The sequence below is a fragment of the Bombina bombina genome, chromosome 1 (genome assembly GCF_027579735.1).
Source record: "Bombina bombina isolate aBomBom1 chromosome 1, aBomBom1.pri, whole genome shotgun sequence".
Lineage (NCBI taxonomy): Eukaryota > Metazoa > Chordata > Amphibia > Anura > Bombinatoridae > Bombina > Bombina bombina.
The window spans coordinates 457636666-457653980 of NC_069499.1; the positions used below are offsets into that span (position 1 = coordinate 457636666).

At 36.2% G+C, this 17315-nt stretch overlaps 1 protein-coding gene across 1 annotated transcript in view; it reads right to left on the minus strand.

Moving 5' to 3' along the window:
* LOC128658546 (dynein axonemal heavy chain 11-like) overlaps positions 1 to 17315 on the minus strand; it is a 1692686-nt gene that overhangs the window by 1417509 nt on the left and 257862 nt on the right. Inside the window, 1 exon segment of the mRNA XM_053712841.1 lies at positions 642 to 834. Within this exon segment, the coding sequence (XP_053568816.1) occupies positions 642 to 834 (193 nt within the window).

Genomic DNA, 17315 nt, shown 5'->3' on the forward strand with positions numbered 1-17315 from the left:
GTACGTAAATTGTTTTTTTCTTTTAAGTGTATTTTTTTTAGTATTTGTTTTTTCTAAGGAATTCTTTCTTTTATAGGCGGCCTTTATTTGGGCTTTTTTTTAGCATCCTTTTAAATGTTGCAAATAGCACCTTATGCAAACATATCAATGAAAACATTAAAGTGAAAGTCAATCCTAGCGTTTGTGAAACGCTAGGATTGACCATTGTAACAAATAAAGGGGACTTTCATTCATGAAGTATAACATTCTTCATGCAGAAAGCTCCTTTATTTGTTTCAAGCGTTTGCCATTCTGAGCTCCTTAGGCAACCCATGGCAGATCGCTGTTTTGCTTGAGAGGTGACGTTTTCAAATCTTAGCCAATAGCCGTGTGGTAAATCAGGCTTGGCGCTTTTGGGAGCTGGTTTTCCTGCATGCTATTTGCTAAGAGGTGGAAACCTCAGATCTTAACAAAACAGCGTTCTGCCGTAGGCTGCCTGAGTAGCTCAGAACGGTGCAACGCTTGAAAGTCACCTTTTTTGTTTCAATGGTCAATCCTAGTGTTTCACAAATGCTAGGATTGACTTTCACTTTAAGAAATATAATAAATCATTATAATTTAGTCTCTAAGTATAAGTGAAAATTTGCAACAAAGAACGTTACCTTTGGGCTAAAATTTGTTTCATATTGTCCATCATCATTCCACTTAAGAACTGGCTGATTTAATTGAGTCCTGCAAAGAGTGTCAAGGTCTTGAGTCCAGATACTGTACATTTCATCTTCATGATCCTTTAAAAGTAGTATGAATTTGTCATATTTCTCAAAAATCCTACTTGCTTCTTCAGTCTGTAGAGAACTGCAGAAAATACACAGCAAACTGATCATCATTATCAATACTATCAGACAGTGTTAAAAAACATTTCTGCTAAATATTATTAAGCACTCTTCAGAAATTCCAAATGGAACCACAGAGTTTTGGCCCAAATTGATCATTATTAACCACTGCTCTATGAGATGTGTATACATCCCCTTTACCAGCAACTCCACCCGCAGGCATCAAGCAAGCAGTCAACCCTAGAAGAGGCCTCCAAAGCTTTCACAATGAATGAAAACCATGGGAATATCCCCAGAGAAATTATTATAGAGGATGAAGAGTAAATAATTGTAATATATGTAATTCTATAATCACTGTGTGGTAAAATGAATGAGCCCAGTTGCAGCTAATACCATTGCATCACTCCATTTTATTAAGCAAATCAAATGAGGATGATATTTTTAGACTTTATTTAAAGGGGCATTAATTACTTTGATCTACATTACAAGTGGAGTGCAAAAATATTAGTGCAGCTGAGTTTGGCTAGCACGGCCATGCTGACTCCCTTACGTAGGCTTCTATGTGGCATGCTACAAAATTCAGTTCTGGTTTCCTTTGAGTGCTAACCTTAAAGGGATATAAAAACACCAAATTTTATTTTGTGATTTAGACAGAGCATAACAGTTTTTAAAAGTTTCCAGTTTACTTCTATTATCAAGTTTGCTTTGTTCCCATGTTATTCTGTGTTGAAGAGATACCTAGGTAGGCATCTGGAGCACTACATGGCATAATATAGTGCTGCCATCTAATGCTCCAGAAATGGGCCGGCTTCTAAGCAGACATCCCTGCATTTACAAAAAGGTACAAAGAGAACGAAGATACATTGATAATAGAAGTAAAGGAAAGTTGTTTAAAATCACATGCTTTATCTGAATCATGAAAGAAAAAACTGGGTTTCATTTCCTTTTAAGATGCACTGTAAGAATATATATATATATATATAACAATATTGACACCATTTTGTCTCTACTCATACATTTTGTTTTAGATTCCATTTTAAAATCAGTTCATTATATTTCATTATAAGAGAGTAATTTTTCTGTGAGAAAAATATGAAGCTGAACACTTTTATTTCAATAATTTGTCCGATGGCCTTGTTATGTCTTTGGTGATGCGCCCAGGTATACTTTTTTCTAACAATCCTCGCTCAATAAAAATACTCCTTTTTATGCCTTATTTTTAATGAAGTTCTTTGTTTCAAGCATACTGTGTAAGATGGTGTGGCTATGATTACGTCATTGTTTAACCCCATATACTGTAACAATTGTCTATAAAAGTCTGTGATGCCTTATAATAAACAGAACAGTGATTAGACTTTACTTGCTACCTGTCTGATTGTTGTTTCTGAGATCTCGCAAAGTAACCCATTCAGTTCCAGGTGAAGGTGTAGAATACTGCTAAGTGTCAAGTGATACCCCCGGTTATAAGATAATGCCTAACAATTCTGGTGTCAGAACATGGGATTCACAAAGGGGTAAGCAGATAAGTGTTTTTATTCTGCTTTTACCTCTGTGAATCTGAACCCAAAGTCTGGACAGTGTTAGGGATATATAAAGGGTTAAAGTCCCCTTATAAGGGGTTAAACTCCCCTGGACAGGTTTGAGTCCTGTCGTTAAGCGTGGGGTTTGCGTAGGTTTGAGTCCTAGCGCAAGTTATAGCGTGAATTAAAGTCTCACCTTATTTGTTTGCAAGTTAGAGTCTTGCGATAACGGAAGTTAAAGTCTTTCGTTTTAAGGGTTTTAAAGGGTTAAAAGTCCTTTATAGAAGCATATAGTATAGTTTAGTTTTAATATCACTGGAGCTGAATGGTTACTTGATGCTTGTTGCTTAATTGCGTATTTCATTGCTATTCTTATTGTGTTGTGAATGTGGGATCTGTTCAAAGGGCTTAGTGATAAGTGCTGTAGCTGTTTGTTGCATACTGTGCTCATGGAAAAAGTTCCTGACTCCCTGTACATATGTTGTAATGTGACATGACAAGATGTATCTTGAAAAATGGCTTGGTATGTGAAAACCCTTTCTTTTTGTTTTATGGTCTTTGCAGTAATGAAACAGAGATTCTATGTAACTGAGATTTTGTGTCTTTATGTGTAAGAAGTGTCTGTCCGATGTTTCACTGTGTTATGTGTAAAAGGTTTACTCCTCACTAAATATCTGAGCATTTATTATCCTGTCTAAAAATAATTTGTTTATGTCTCAATTTGCTGGGAAATGGCCATTCAATCTTAGCAAGTTCAGACAATTTTAGATACATTTTAAATTTGGTGGAGAGTATATCTTGACGTGTTTTTAATGTCCCTGATATGTTTGAAATATATGTTTTCCTTAAAGAGATAGAATGTTAATAAAATGTTTTTCCTGTGTCTTTAAAAGTTTGATGTATGTTAAAATTGCTTAAGAATAAATGTTGGGGAGTGAATTCAGTGATTGAAATATTTAAGGTATGCAAGTTGAGAGATGAGTGTGTATTTCTTACAATCGCTGCAAAAGCTGACCTTGGTGCTTTTTTATCTGTTTTTTCTGACTGGTAATTATTAAGGCTAGAGCTGTGTGTGTATCAATGATTCTTAGCTAGGAAATCAGACGTTGTAATGATTTGCTTGAAGTGTTATTGCTGTAACTTGATTTTAAAGCCATATGTATATTCTTAATTCTGTGTGTTATTAATAGCATTTTAGTTTAACATTATATTTGTTTTATGCAAATAAAGATTGATGAGTGATTTGATGTGCCTAAGGCATATAAATATATTGTTTTGCAAGTGAACTAAGGAATTTGTAAGTGCAATAATGGGCATAATTTTAGGTCTGGTAAATAAATAAGAGAGTTTTTCTGGCACGTGATTAATAGGTTGATTTAAGTATGCCCAAGATTTATGCAAGGAGTTTGTGAAAAAAGAGAAAAGAAAAGACTATACGCTGTATGTTATTAAATGCATCTAAAATATTGTTTTGCAAGTGAACTAAGGAATTTGTAAGTGCAATAATGTGCATGATTTTAGGTCTGGTAAATAAATAAGAGAGTTTTTCTGGCACGTGATTAATAGGTTGATTTAAGTATGCCCAAGATTTATGCAAGGAGTTTGTGAAAAAAGAGAAAAGAAAAGACTATACGCTTTATGTTATTAAATGTATCTAAAGTATTTGGGTCTGTTTCTTTTGTAAGTAGAGTAATTCAGTAGAGTTTTAATATAAACTGGTAACATATTATTTATGCTGTGAAGGCTCTAATTTAAATATATGCAGGTTATAATACAGTAAAGAAGTAGAATTTTAATGGTAAATAATACAAGTTTCCTAATCATGGCCAAGGTATATATATATATATATATATATATATATATATATATATATATATATATATATATATATATATATATATATATATATATATATATATATATATATATATATACAGGTAGCCCTCAGTTTACGCCGGGGTTAAGTTCCAGAAGGAATGGTTGTAAATCAAAACCATTGTAAATTGAAACCCAGTTTATAATGTAAGTCAAAGGGAAGTGAGGGAGATAGGTTCCAGGCCCCTCTCAAAATTTTCATAAGTAACACCTAATACATTATTTTTAAAGCTTTGAAATGAAGACTTTAAATGCTTGACAGCATTATAAACCTAATAAAATAATCACACAACACAGAATATATAATTAAACTAAGTTAAATGAACAAAAACATTTGCTAAACAGCATTATAAACCTAATAAATTAATCACACAACACAGACTTCACTAGTATTTTTCTACAAACAGTTCTTTCTATGCATTTCAATCTGCACTGAGTTATAGACAGGAAGATCTTGTTCCTTTGAAATCTGCTCGATAGCTCAGGTCTGGTTAAACTGATTAATTTCAACTTGCTTGGCGTTGCTGCAACACAAGCAGACACCTCCACCTACTGGCTATTTTAATAAATGCACTACTTCTCAATGCTTTTCAATAGCAGTCACATGACTGAAAAAAAAGGTTGTTATTCTGAAACAGTGTAAAATGAACTGTTGTAAAACGAGGGCCACCTGTAATATACATATTATAAATGGTCAGCCCTTAAAGGGACAGTACACTGTAAAATTGTTTTTATATTAATGTATTTTCAATGATTTGTCATTCTAGTTGTATAGTATCAAATTTAGGAGAAATTGCATTTGCAGGTTTATTTTTATATATGAAGTATCTGCTTTTCTGCTTTTAATCCACAGCCTATTATAATGGGTTGAGTTTCAGGTTACAGCATATCTCATTGTCCTTAACTGATAATTTTCTGGAAAATCAAAGCTCAATAATTAAACAGAACAATGGAAAATTGTCATTTTATTACTTTACTATCCTGTACTCTACGGAGAGTGTAATTTATTTTTCTGGCTGTGTTTACTTAGGCTTTTCAATAGATGAGACTCCAGTATACAAACTTTTACTATAAGTGGGTATACAACAGGCTAAATTAGCTATTTCAAATGCCAAAATAGGGGTGAAGGAGCTACTTGTAAACAATTAAATACACTCCATCAGGTAAGATGAATCATTGGGAACAATTTAAAGGGGAGAACATTTTTGGGTAAACTGTCCTTTTAATCTATTAGTATAAATTATTATTATTATTTTCAGAAATTTCATTTTGTTGAATAAAATTGTTATATTTAGTCAGAGAGCTGCAAAAATGTTGTATATCAAATTATATATAAACATTAAATCAAATAATTGTGTATTTATTAAAATCCTGATTATTTTAAAGTATAGCATAGCATGTAATGGCTACGTGGCTGGTTACTGTCGCCAATAAACTGGATTCTAAAGCTTTTCCCAAATTATTTGTGACAAACATGATTCTTTAACAGTGGGTTTGCACTGTGCATACAAGCAAAAACCATAGAGCAGTGACAGTGCCCTTATTATCTGACCTTTCCCAGAATATAGTACTTAGGTGTTTGTATGTTCCTTTGTTCATTCATGGTTAGGGATTTTATTTTGTATATGTGCAACTAGAGTTTATTGATCTTCTAAAGTGATTGTATTATTAGCATAATCTCATAGTATTGTGCACAATAGAATTGGCAAAGTAATGTTTATAATTAAAGGGACATGAAACCCAAAATGTTTCTTTCGTGATTAAAGTGCATACATTTGTAAACAACTATCTAATTTAAAAAATAGAAAGCAATAAGTAGAGTTTAAAGGCCAAATGTCAGTCTTGACTTCCTTTATATATATCCAAGCACAAATATTGAATATAAGTTAAAAAAGCACACTTAGGAAAAAAAACCCTGAGCCCGTTGAAATACATACAATAAAACAGGCTATCAGGGATATCTGTGTGAGTAAGGACCAAACCCGTTCGTAGACAACAGAATGGGTCCAGAGTAATTAATTAGCTCAATGGTCGATTAGTCCCAAAAGAAACTTATAGTGCAGTTCAAAAAATAGTGCCGGTAATCACAGTGGCAAAGATGGTCTTGCTAATCATGCAACAAATACAGTTAGTGTAGAAAAAAACCTGATGTGCTAATGCTTGCAAAACAGTGGTGATAAAGTTGAACTCACCAATTGTCAGAAAAAAGAACACATTAAGGGCAGGCACCGCTGTAGCCGCTGACATATACAGCTGAGACGGTAAGATCACTCTTTACCTTAATATCCAAGCTTCATAGTGGCATGTAACAAGTGTGGTGAAGTACAATAAACTCACTTGTTAGATGTCTGTGGTGTGGTTCCGTTGTAGCATTGCAGATGGTCGTACGCCAGGTGTAACACATGCAGTGAACTCACTTGCTAGATGGCTGCAATGTGGCTCCGTAGTAGCGTAACAGATGCTTGTGAACCAACCAATCAATCTATGATGATGTGCCAAGCCCCTTTGTGTGTTGCGGAATGACGATGATGTAGCAAGTCATGTGATGACGATTCAGCCAATCGGCGGGGGTTATTCACGGCTTTTCATGCAGAACCAGGAATCAGCTGTATGGTCCTCGCTGACGGCTAGAAGGTTACCAATTGCTGCCGGCATGCTGTCGCTGCTCCTCTGCCAGAGGACACCACTCAGATCCTCCAGAGGTCCCCGTGTGCGATATCAACAAGAAACCAGGAATGCTCACTGTCAATGAAGGTAGGCCATTATAAAGTTCATGAGGATTAGAAAAAAAGCCCAATAAGCAGACCACAAAGCAGCTTCGTAATAATGAGTGGATGCCCCAACAATCCACTGGTAAATAGAATAAATGAAGAAAGTTCCAAAAAACGAAGCAAAGTGATAGAAAAACAGGTCACTTTTATTCCTTAAAAAAGTATGTAGACATACAAAATCTGAGGACAGATTTGCATCTAGCTTTGAAGGTGCTTCAGGAGGGGAAGATTCTAACTCCGAACCTGATACAATAGCTAATATGCCTAAACCAACAGGGAGTACTAACACACACAAAGGCATCTTAAAGGGACACCCTAATCAGGGAGCTAAAAGTAATGGTCCTATACCATGTCACATACAATTAGATAAACCTAATACTAACCAACAGGTTTTTCAGGAGGTTCCCAAACAATTTCAGGGGGGAGGAGGACCCATAGAGGAGAAAAATATACAGACAAATACACAACAGATGAGATACACTCTGAGGTGGAAACACACCAGACCAAAGAAATATCAGTGAATATGGTGATAAATGTTTCTACCTATCAGTTGACTGAAGAAGAAACTAAATTACTTAATCTGGGTTTGGGTTTTGTACCGTCAAGGAAATTTAATTTGTTTCAAACAATCCTTGACTTAAATAAACTTATCAGAAACCTTACACTTAGGAAGTTCTATCAAAATTCTGACCAACCAAGTACTGAGACTTTAGACACTCCATCAATTGATTTAGATGTTTCCAACAGTGCCACCTATGATGACACATGTGCCATAGTTACCCTTGAAGATCTTGATGGTGAGAATTTAGAAAGAGAACAATCCCATATTACAAGAAACAAACCCAAGCTTAAAGATAAGTCACAATTCTATCCCACACAAGCTAGAGGTAAATTACTTGAATTGTTTCATGAAAGGGTTGTTGAAGATCTTACTGATCTTTCAAACTCATTGGACTTTGGTCCATCAAATCTCTCGCTCAAGCAGAGGGAAGCTTTACTAAATTTACAAAAAAATGACAAAATAGTGATCAGGCAATCTGATAAAGGAGGGAGTGTGGTGGTTATGGATACAGTGGATTATAATCAGGAGGCACTAAGACAACTTGGTGACATTAAAACATACTCTGTTCTCTCCAAAAATCCTACTCCAATATTCACAAGAGAACTAACTAGCCTTTTGGATGAGGTGGTGGAAGAGGGTCTTATATACCAGGAAACAGCAAGACTTTGTTTGGTCTCAGATCCAGTGACGCCTATCTTCCACCACCTCCCAAAAGTTCACAAGAGCCTGATTAACATTAAGGGAAGACCAATAGTAGCTGGTATAGGCTCTCTATTGGAACCCTTATCCAAGTGGGTTGATGATTACCTACAGCCACTAGTTCATCTCCTACCAAGTTACATTAGAGATACATCTCATGTTCTTCAAGTTATGGAGTCTTTGGTATGGAGGGAGGAGTACAGTTGGTTAACCATTGATGTGGTGTCCCTGTACCCCTCCATTCCACATATTCATGGTCTCTATGCAGTGGCATTTTTTTCTTGACTTATTTACTGATTTGTCTTCTAAATCTAAAACCCTCATTGTGAGGATTGTCCAGTTTCTATTGGAGCATAATTTTTTTATGTTCCAGGGGCGCTACTACCTACAGAGATGTGGCACCGCCATGGGGGCTAAATTTGCCCCCTCCTACGCCAACCTTTTTATGGGTTGGTGGGAGAGGTGCCACATCTATGGAGGTAGTACCGCCCCCTCAGACCATATTGTTAAATATGTCAGGTACATAGATGACCTTCTGCTTGTTTGGTCATCTGATGCACAAAAGGCTAGTGATTTTGTTGCATTCCTCAACACCAATAATGTGGGTTTGCAATTCACCCATGAATGGCAAAAAACACAGATCAACTTCTTAGATGTCACCCTTGCAGGTGATGGAAAGAATAATACAGTGAATTCTGCTCTCTACCGCAAACCTATGCCCGAAGCTGTCATCCACAGCATGTATTTAAAGGCATTGCTAAAGGTCAATTCTTGCGAGCAAAACGAAACTGTTCCCAGGACAGCACTTTCCGGTTAGAGAGCAGAGATCTGAGAACCCGAATGATCAAGAGGGGTTATCCTAAGAGTACTATCAATAAAGCCTATTTTTCCAGCAAGGAAATTGACTGAGCTCATCTGCTTAATAGCAGGGAAAAACCTGAGGATAACTGCAACCAACAAAATTTGTCCAAACCTAAATTCATCACATCATATTCAAATCAATATGATGATGTTTGTAGAATAATCAAGAAAAATCTTCCCATATTAATGGGTGACAAAGGGCTTAGACAAACTATTGAACAAGGTTGCATGTTTATTCCAAAAAGGAACATTACATTAGGTAATATTCTTGCACCGAGCATGCTCAGGACTGACTCTAATTCTGGGTCATCCTGGATGCGGTACAATGGCACCTATAAATGTGGCAGAAAAACATGCACCTCATGTCACTGGAGAACAATATTACACAAAGGGATGCATAAATTGCAAGAGTACTTTTGTCATTTACATTATTGAGTGTACCCAATGTAAAAAGCAATACACAGGGAGAACAACCAGAGAGGTTGGTAAACGTATTATGGAGCATTGTTCTTATGTAACCAGCAAACAAAGATGCTCAGCACTCTCTTCACATTTTATAGACTGTCATCATCAAGATGTGACCCATTTCAAATGGCAGGCGATTGAACAAATTAAAACACCTCCTAGGGGTGGGGACAAGTTTTCCATACTCTGCAAACAAGAAATATATTGGATCTTTAGAACTAGGTGTTTAGTGCCTTTAGGGTTTAACTCAGAGTATGATATAATCAATTACTGGCAGAAATGATTACTCACATCTAGACCCCACACTATCACCAGACTTTTTTAATCTTAGTTTTAGTTTTTGGTTTTAGTTTTGGCTCCATGTTGTTGGGGAGAAACTTTAAAGAACATGATCAACTATGGTTGTACCATTGTGAATCTTTGTATGAGGTCCTTCTTGGATACTTTATCTTAATGTACGTTTCGATAGTGTTCAAGATTTGATCTAAATATTCTTTTCTCCCCATATTAACCAATGGCTGAATTCTTCTAAATTGATTGATGTTTGATGTGATTCTATTTATCTCTAATATGTATATCTTCCCTTCATATGTGTGAGTAGCTATATATATATATATATATATATATATATATATATATATATATGTATATATTATGTACATGTATGTGTATGTGTGTGTATAATTATATCCGTCTATATATTTGCATTTTTTTTGGACAGGGCATCACTAAGAATACTATTGTCAGTACCTGTTAATCCTTTATTTGCCATCTGTTGCTATAATTCAATTCCTCTTATGTGCATATACATGTTATTCATTTCTGTTTTTCTTTATTCACATATGTATATCCATATAATGTGAATATATGCACATATGAGGATGCACATTCATGCATTTATTATCTATGAATTTAATATGGTTAAAATGATCACTGTTCAGGTATTTTTCTAATCAATCATTGGGTCATCTTTAAATCTTTAAATGTTTATTATCAGAACCAACCAATTGTATTTCAATACATGTAAATAATATGTTTATACAATTATTTGTAAGTGTTTAAACGGTTAAATTGTTGGCCACTTGTTTTTAACCAATCAAATCAATGTGTGTTTAGCATAAAAAGGTACACCCCCCACAGGTGCTATGCTATGATTACGGTCAATACGACCGAAACCAGTCAGACTCAGCTATGCTAACTGCTTAACCACCTTGGTTTTGTATGTCTACATACTTTTTTAAGGAATAAAAGTGACCTGTTTTTCTATCACTTTGCTTCATTTTTTGGAACTTTCTTCATTTATTCTAACTATCTAATTTACTTCTATTATCAATTTTGCTTCATTGTTTTCGTATCCTTTATTGAAGGAGCAGCAATGCACTACTGGGAGCTAGCTGAACCCATTGGTAAGCCAATGGTAAGGGGCAGCTACCAATTAGCAGCTAGTTCCCAACTCATGAGCCTACCTAGCTAGGGTTTTCAACAAAGGATACCAAAAGAACAAAGCAAATTAGTTAAAAGAAGCAAATTAGAAAGTTGTTTAAAATTGTTTATTCTATCTGAATTATACAAGAAAAATGTTGGGTTTGATATCCCTTTAAGGTGAATAATAACAATTGTGAGCTATCGACTTTGTTTTCACATAGTCCTTTAAACTTGTGTTAGTGGCATAGTTAGGGTATGTAATCCCCAGCCAAACAAGGTTAACTTATATTTGCTTTATATGTTCCTCCAGAGGCCAGGGATGCATAAAGGGGTTATGCACTCATAATTGAAAATTATGAGATTTGAATTATTTTGTGCACTGTAGAAGGTGAAATGCCCACAATCCTACTGATTTGTCTTTGGGGAATGTTGTTCTCAAAGTGTTGGATTATTCGCTGACGCATCTGTTTGCAGATTGGCGAGCCTCGACCCATCCTTGCTTTTGAAGGACTAGGTCTTTTTTGGAGGCTCCTTATATACTATGATTACACGATTGCCTCACCTGTTTCACATCACCTTCTTATTTCAACTTGTCACATCGGTATTAGCCCTAAATTGCTGCTGTCCCAACTTTTTTGGAACCTGTTGTAGTCATCAGATTTAAAATGAGTGTTTATTTTCAAAATACATTAAATTCACAAAGTAAAACATCAAATAATGTGTTAATAATGTGTTTTCAATATAGTACAGGGGGAATTTAATTTTCAAATGACTCTTTTTATTTGTTTTTATTTGCATTTTCCATACTGTCCCAACCTTATATGTATATAAATATATATATATATATATATATATATATATATATATATATATATATATATATATATATATGTGTGTGTGTGTGTATGTGTGTGTGTGTGTCATGGGGTAGGTAAGAGAGAAAGCCAGGAATGAAATCCTGGTTTATAAAAGACAGGGAAATCAGCACTCTTTTTGAAAAAAAAAAGCTCACAAATACAGTAGTTTCAAAATCAATGCTTTAATCGTGAAATGGAGGGCTCTCACACCGGGAGAGCACTATCACTCAAGAAACGATATGTAGCAACAGTATTCACTTACACAGTATATACCAGCATACTGGAATATCAAGGTAGAAACCTTATATAGATAGGTAATAATGATAAACCTGACCGGTCAGGGGTGCACAGAGGGCAGGTATAGAAATGGGATCTAAGAGGCTAATTACAGATCTTGTGTATAGATGCAAGCTGATAAACATTAGAAGAAGCAATGGTGAAAAGTACATGTACATACATAGCGGTATATTAAGGCGGACCACTATCTAGACTAACTACACACAACTGCACACAGCACCCCAATAACAGAGGTTAAGCGCTGGGCAGGAAAATATAGGGATCTAAGTAGTCTTAGTAGATGGACCTCCTAAATATGTACATTGTAGCAAGATGAGACAAGGCATGCATGAAATGGCAATAATAAACGTTACTGTATCAAGTATTAAACATAACAACGTTGTATCCTTATCAAAGCGTACATGCGTATGTGCGAAGACAGAGCACAATTCAAGTCAATTAGCAAGGTGTGGACGGCATGCAGATGGTAGCAGTTAGTAAGCATAAGCATAACAAATATAAAGCACGTCAGGATAGTATCCTTGCAAGCACATACATGCATTCAAGCAGTGGCACAGCTCATCGGGGCCTAGTGTATGTGGCAAAGCGTGAGCAATATGCAGCAGTATAGGAGAAGGATTACAATTTCCAATTTCACAGGCAAAAAGTCCCTCGACAGGGAAAGTCATCCAGAGAACTGCCAGTATATCAGCTGGCAGCAGAGTTTCCTGCTGAACAACGAGCAAAGTTCATACGACCTTATTTTCCTGTGGTCTGATGTTGTTTTCCGTGCATATCCATGCTTGTCTCATAGATAAGGAGCTCTATCTCCGTTCATTCCATTCTTCTTGTATGGCTTACTCTGAAAGACACCTCCGTGAACGGGACCAAAGAACTGCGGTAAAAGCATGCATCACATGAAATCGGTCAGCTTAGCCAATGCCGACGCACGTTTCACCCGCTCGTCTGTATGTCAGACCGGGCTTCGTCAGGGCGTTATACAGCTGGGACCTTTGCATCCCAATTTATATCCAAAATTAATAGCGCCTCTGCTGGTGGGTGAAAGATAGCTTGTTTCTCAATATCTATCACATATGCCAGATAGATATTTAGTTACTACATGTATACAATTAGCATGTGTGAAAAATAATTCATAGATAGCCATTATATCTGGTATATTTATTTACACTTAAAGAAAAAATTGAAAATAATAATAATGAAGATAGAAAATAATAATAGGAATGTCACCTTCATATAATTTCTAATTTAAATTATTTATTTTTTTTATACTGTTTAAGTGAATACTGTTGCTACATATCGTTTCTTGAGTGATAGTGCTCTCCCGGTGTAAGAGGCCTCCATTTCACGATTAAAGCATTGATTTTGAAACTACTGTATTTGTGAGCTTTTTTTCAAAAAGAGTGCTGATTTCCCTGTCTTTTATAAACCAGGATTTCATTCCTGGCTTTCTCTCTTACCTACCCCATGACATGTTTTTTAAGGGACTGCACTATCTTGTCTTATATATATACAGACACTTATGTGCCTGATATTATCATAATAAGTATAGCTCAAGCAGCAGTTGTGTCCCCTCCGTATCTTTCTCGAATATATATATATATATATATATATATATATATATATATATATATATATATATATATATATAATATGTGCGTAATACTTTATTTTAAAATATGTTACATATTACATAACAGTCATTGATCTCACTGCTCTTCTGGCTTTTTTACAGCTTTCTTGGTACCCTGTCACTAAACACCCACACTATACTATACTGTTTACCCCCTATACCGCCGCTCCCGGACCCCACCGCAACTCTAATAAATGTATTAACCCCTAAACCGCCGCTCCCGGACCCCCCCGCAACTAAATAAAGTGTTTAACTCCTAAACTGCCGCTCCTGGACCAGCCAATAGAATGATTGGAACAGCCAATAGAATGCAAGCTCAATCCTATTGACTGATTGCATCAGCCAATAGGATTTTTCCTACCTTAATTCCGATTGGCTGATAGAATTCTATCAGCCAATCGGAATTCAAGGGACACCATCTTGGATGACGTCATTTAAAGGAACATTCATTCAGCAAGAAGACGTCAAAAGAAGAGGATGCTCCGCGTCAGATGTCTTGAAGATGGAGTCGCTCCATGCCGGATGGATGAAGATAGAAGATGCCGCCTTGATGAAGCCTTCTGTCCGTCTGGAGGACCACTTCTGCCGGCTTGGTGGAGGACTTTGGCCCGGTTGGGTGAAGACTTCTCAAGGTAGGGTGATCTTCAAGGGGTTAGTGTTAGGTTTTTATAAGGGGGGATTGGGTGGGTTTTAGAATAGGGTTGGTTATGTGGGTGATGGGTTTTAATGTTGGGGGGGTTGTAATTTTTTTTTACAGGTAAAAGAGCTGATTACTTTGGGGCAATGCCACGCAAAAGGCCCTTTTAAGGGCTATTTGTAATTTAGTGTAGGGTAGGGCTTTTTTTTATTTTGGGGGGCTTTTTTATTTTTTTAGGGGTATTAGATTAGGTATAATTAGTTTAAAAATCTTGTAATTATTTTATTATTTTCTGTAATTTAGTGTTTGTTTGTTTTTGTACTTTAGATAATATTTTTAAATTGTATTTAATTGTATTTAGTTTAGGGAATTAATTTAATTATAGTGTAGTGTTAGGTGTAATTGTAACGTAGGTTAGGTTTTATTTTACAGGTATATTTGTCTTTATTTTAACTAGGAAGTTATTAAATAGTTAATAACTATTTAATAACTATTGTACCTAGTTAAAATAAATACAAAGTTGCCTGTAAAATAAAAATAAAGCCTAAGCTAGCTACAATGTAACTATTAGTTATATTGTAGCTAGCTTAGGGTTTATTTTATAGGTAAGTATTTAGTTTTAAATAGGAATTATTTAGTTAATGATAGTAATATTTATTTAGATATATTTAAATTATATTTAAGTTAGGGGGTGTTAGGGTTAGGGTTAGACTTAGGTTTAGTGGTTAATAAATTTAATATAGTATACTCAAAGAGTGACCGCACCACCTATATGCTGTGTTGTGCTCCGGCGCGGGATGGAGTCTGGTCCTAGACTCAATACTAATATAATAAAAAATAAATCCCAGCCAAGGAGTCTTAGAAATATCAGCAGAGTAATTTAATGAATGTATACACCTGTATGTACTCTATGAAGGAAGACAAAACTAGATGAGAGCTCACTCACATCCACACCTACCCCATCCACCAAACACATCCGTACCATATGAAAAATAAAAAATAATAAAAAATGATGTATTTCAAACATACAAAATGATAAGAAAACAGCGTAAATGTGATATGTACACAAAATAACACCCCCCGGGCATCCCCAGGAAGTGAAGACACACTCCACCTGTAAGAGAAAATCAATGGTAGTATTGCTTTAAGAAAAGACAAGGGTAATAAACAGGAAAGTTCTCGGTCTTTAAACAACCGGATATTGTGTCAATTGTATCCAGAAAAACAAAGTCCTTATTGCATAAATTGTATCCAAGGTGAAAAAAACGAAAAAAAAGAGAACAAAGTTCTTATGAATAATTCAGAGAATTGTGACGAGAAATTGAGTTATGGAATTTAGCCCTTATATCTGGTGTCCTGTAGATGTAATAATATTAGGCTTGCCAAAAGAACTTATACATGCTGTTAATGTTTATAGTCCATGTCTTTGTCCTGTCATGAAGAGATCACACATAGAAATTGGCACTGGTAAGCATGTAATGCATTGCTCATAGAAGGCAATATTGTGCTTCTAAGTGTCCCTCCGAAAATACTATCGAATAAGTGGCCACAATAATATACTGCAAGTTGCCGTATTAAGGCGAGGTATACTCACACAGCAAATCCAACCTCACACCCTTTATAGTAGATTCACTCACGGTATACTTCTAACACAGCAAATAGTAACTTTATGCTCCCAATCTGTGTCATAACACAGCAATAAATCATAGCCAAAGATGCCTTGTTTTATGATGCAGGTAACTCTAGGATATAGCTGCAAACCAATAGTAATAGACGATGTTACATGTGGCGTCTAGGTGCTGGTATGTATAATGTTACCGTGAGACTTGTCACCGACATAGCCTTCGGTGTGGAAATAGACTGCTGTTACGATATTCCCATCTTGCTCCGTCCGTCCGGCAAACTGTTTGCAAAAGTTGGCGTGCAATGTGGCTACAGCAGCACAGGTAAGTTCAGGTGGTGGCGTCTATGCTGGTTCTGACGCGCGTTTCGGGGACTCTGCCCCTTTGTCAAGGAATGTCCAGCTGATATTCGGAAGGAGTTATTTAAACAGATTCAGCAAATTGCCTATTGGAGCGGCGGTTTAGTGGTTAATAAGTTTATTTAGCTGCGGCGGGGTCCGGGAGTGGCGGGATAGGGGTTAATAACTTTTATTTAGGTGTCGGCGGTGTCGGCATGGCAAATTAGGGGTTAATAAGTATAAAGTAGGTGGCGGCGGTGTAGGGGTGGCAGATTAGGGGTGTTTAGACTCGGGGTACATGTTAGGGTGTTAGGTGTAAACATTCCCATAGGAATCAATGGGATATTGGGCAGCAGCGAACATAAGCTTTTGCTGCTTTCTGACTCCCAGTGATTCCTATGGCAAAAACCAGGTACGCTGGGCCGGAATAGTGGTGAGCGTACCTGGTAGATATTTGATAATTTCCAAAAGTAGTCAGATTGTGCCGAACTTGCGTTCGGAACATTTGGAGTGACATAAGCATTGATCTGTGTCCGGCGGATCGTATGTTACGTCACCAAATTCTACTTTTGCCGGTTTGTAGGGTTTGATAACTAAGGCGAATCAGGCTCGCCACAAATACGCTGCGGAATTCCAGAGTATTTGCGGTTGACGGCTTGATAAATAGATGCCATTGGCTACACTAAACATTCTCTGGTAATTCTGTTTTACCATTAACGTGCAATACCAGACTCTGCACTATTCTTAGTACAGGCCTGTGGTATTGATAAACAACTGTGCAAAGATGTGTGTAGCAAACAAATAGATGTTAACAGAAAATATGCTCAACACAATGTACTAAAAACAATACTCTCCTTGTTAAATAAAGTGACCGCTGCCCTTCCTCAGTCTCTCCCCAAGGACTGTATAAGCAATAGACAAAACGAAATGGATGGCGCTGGTCT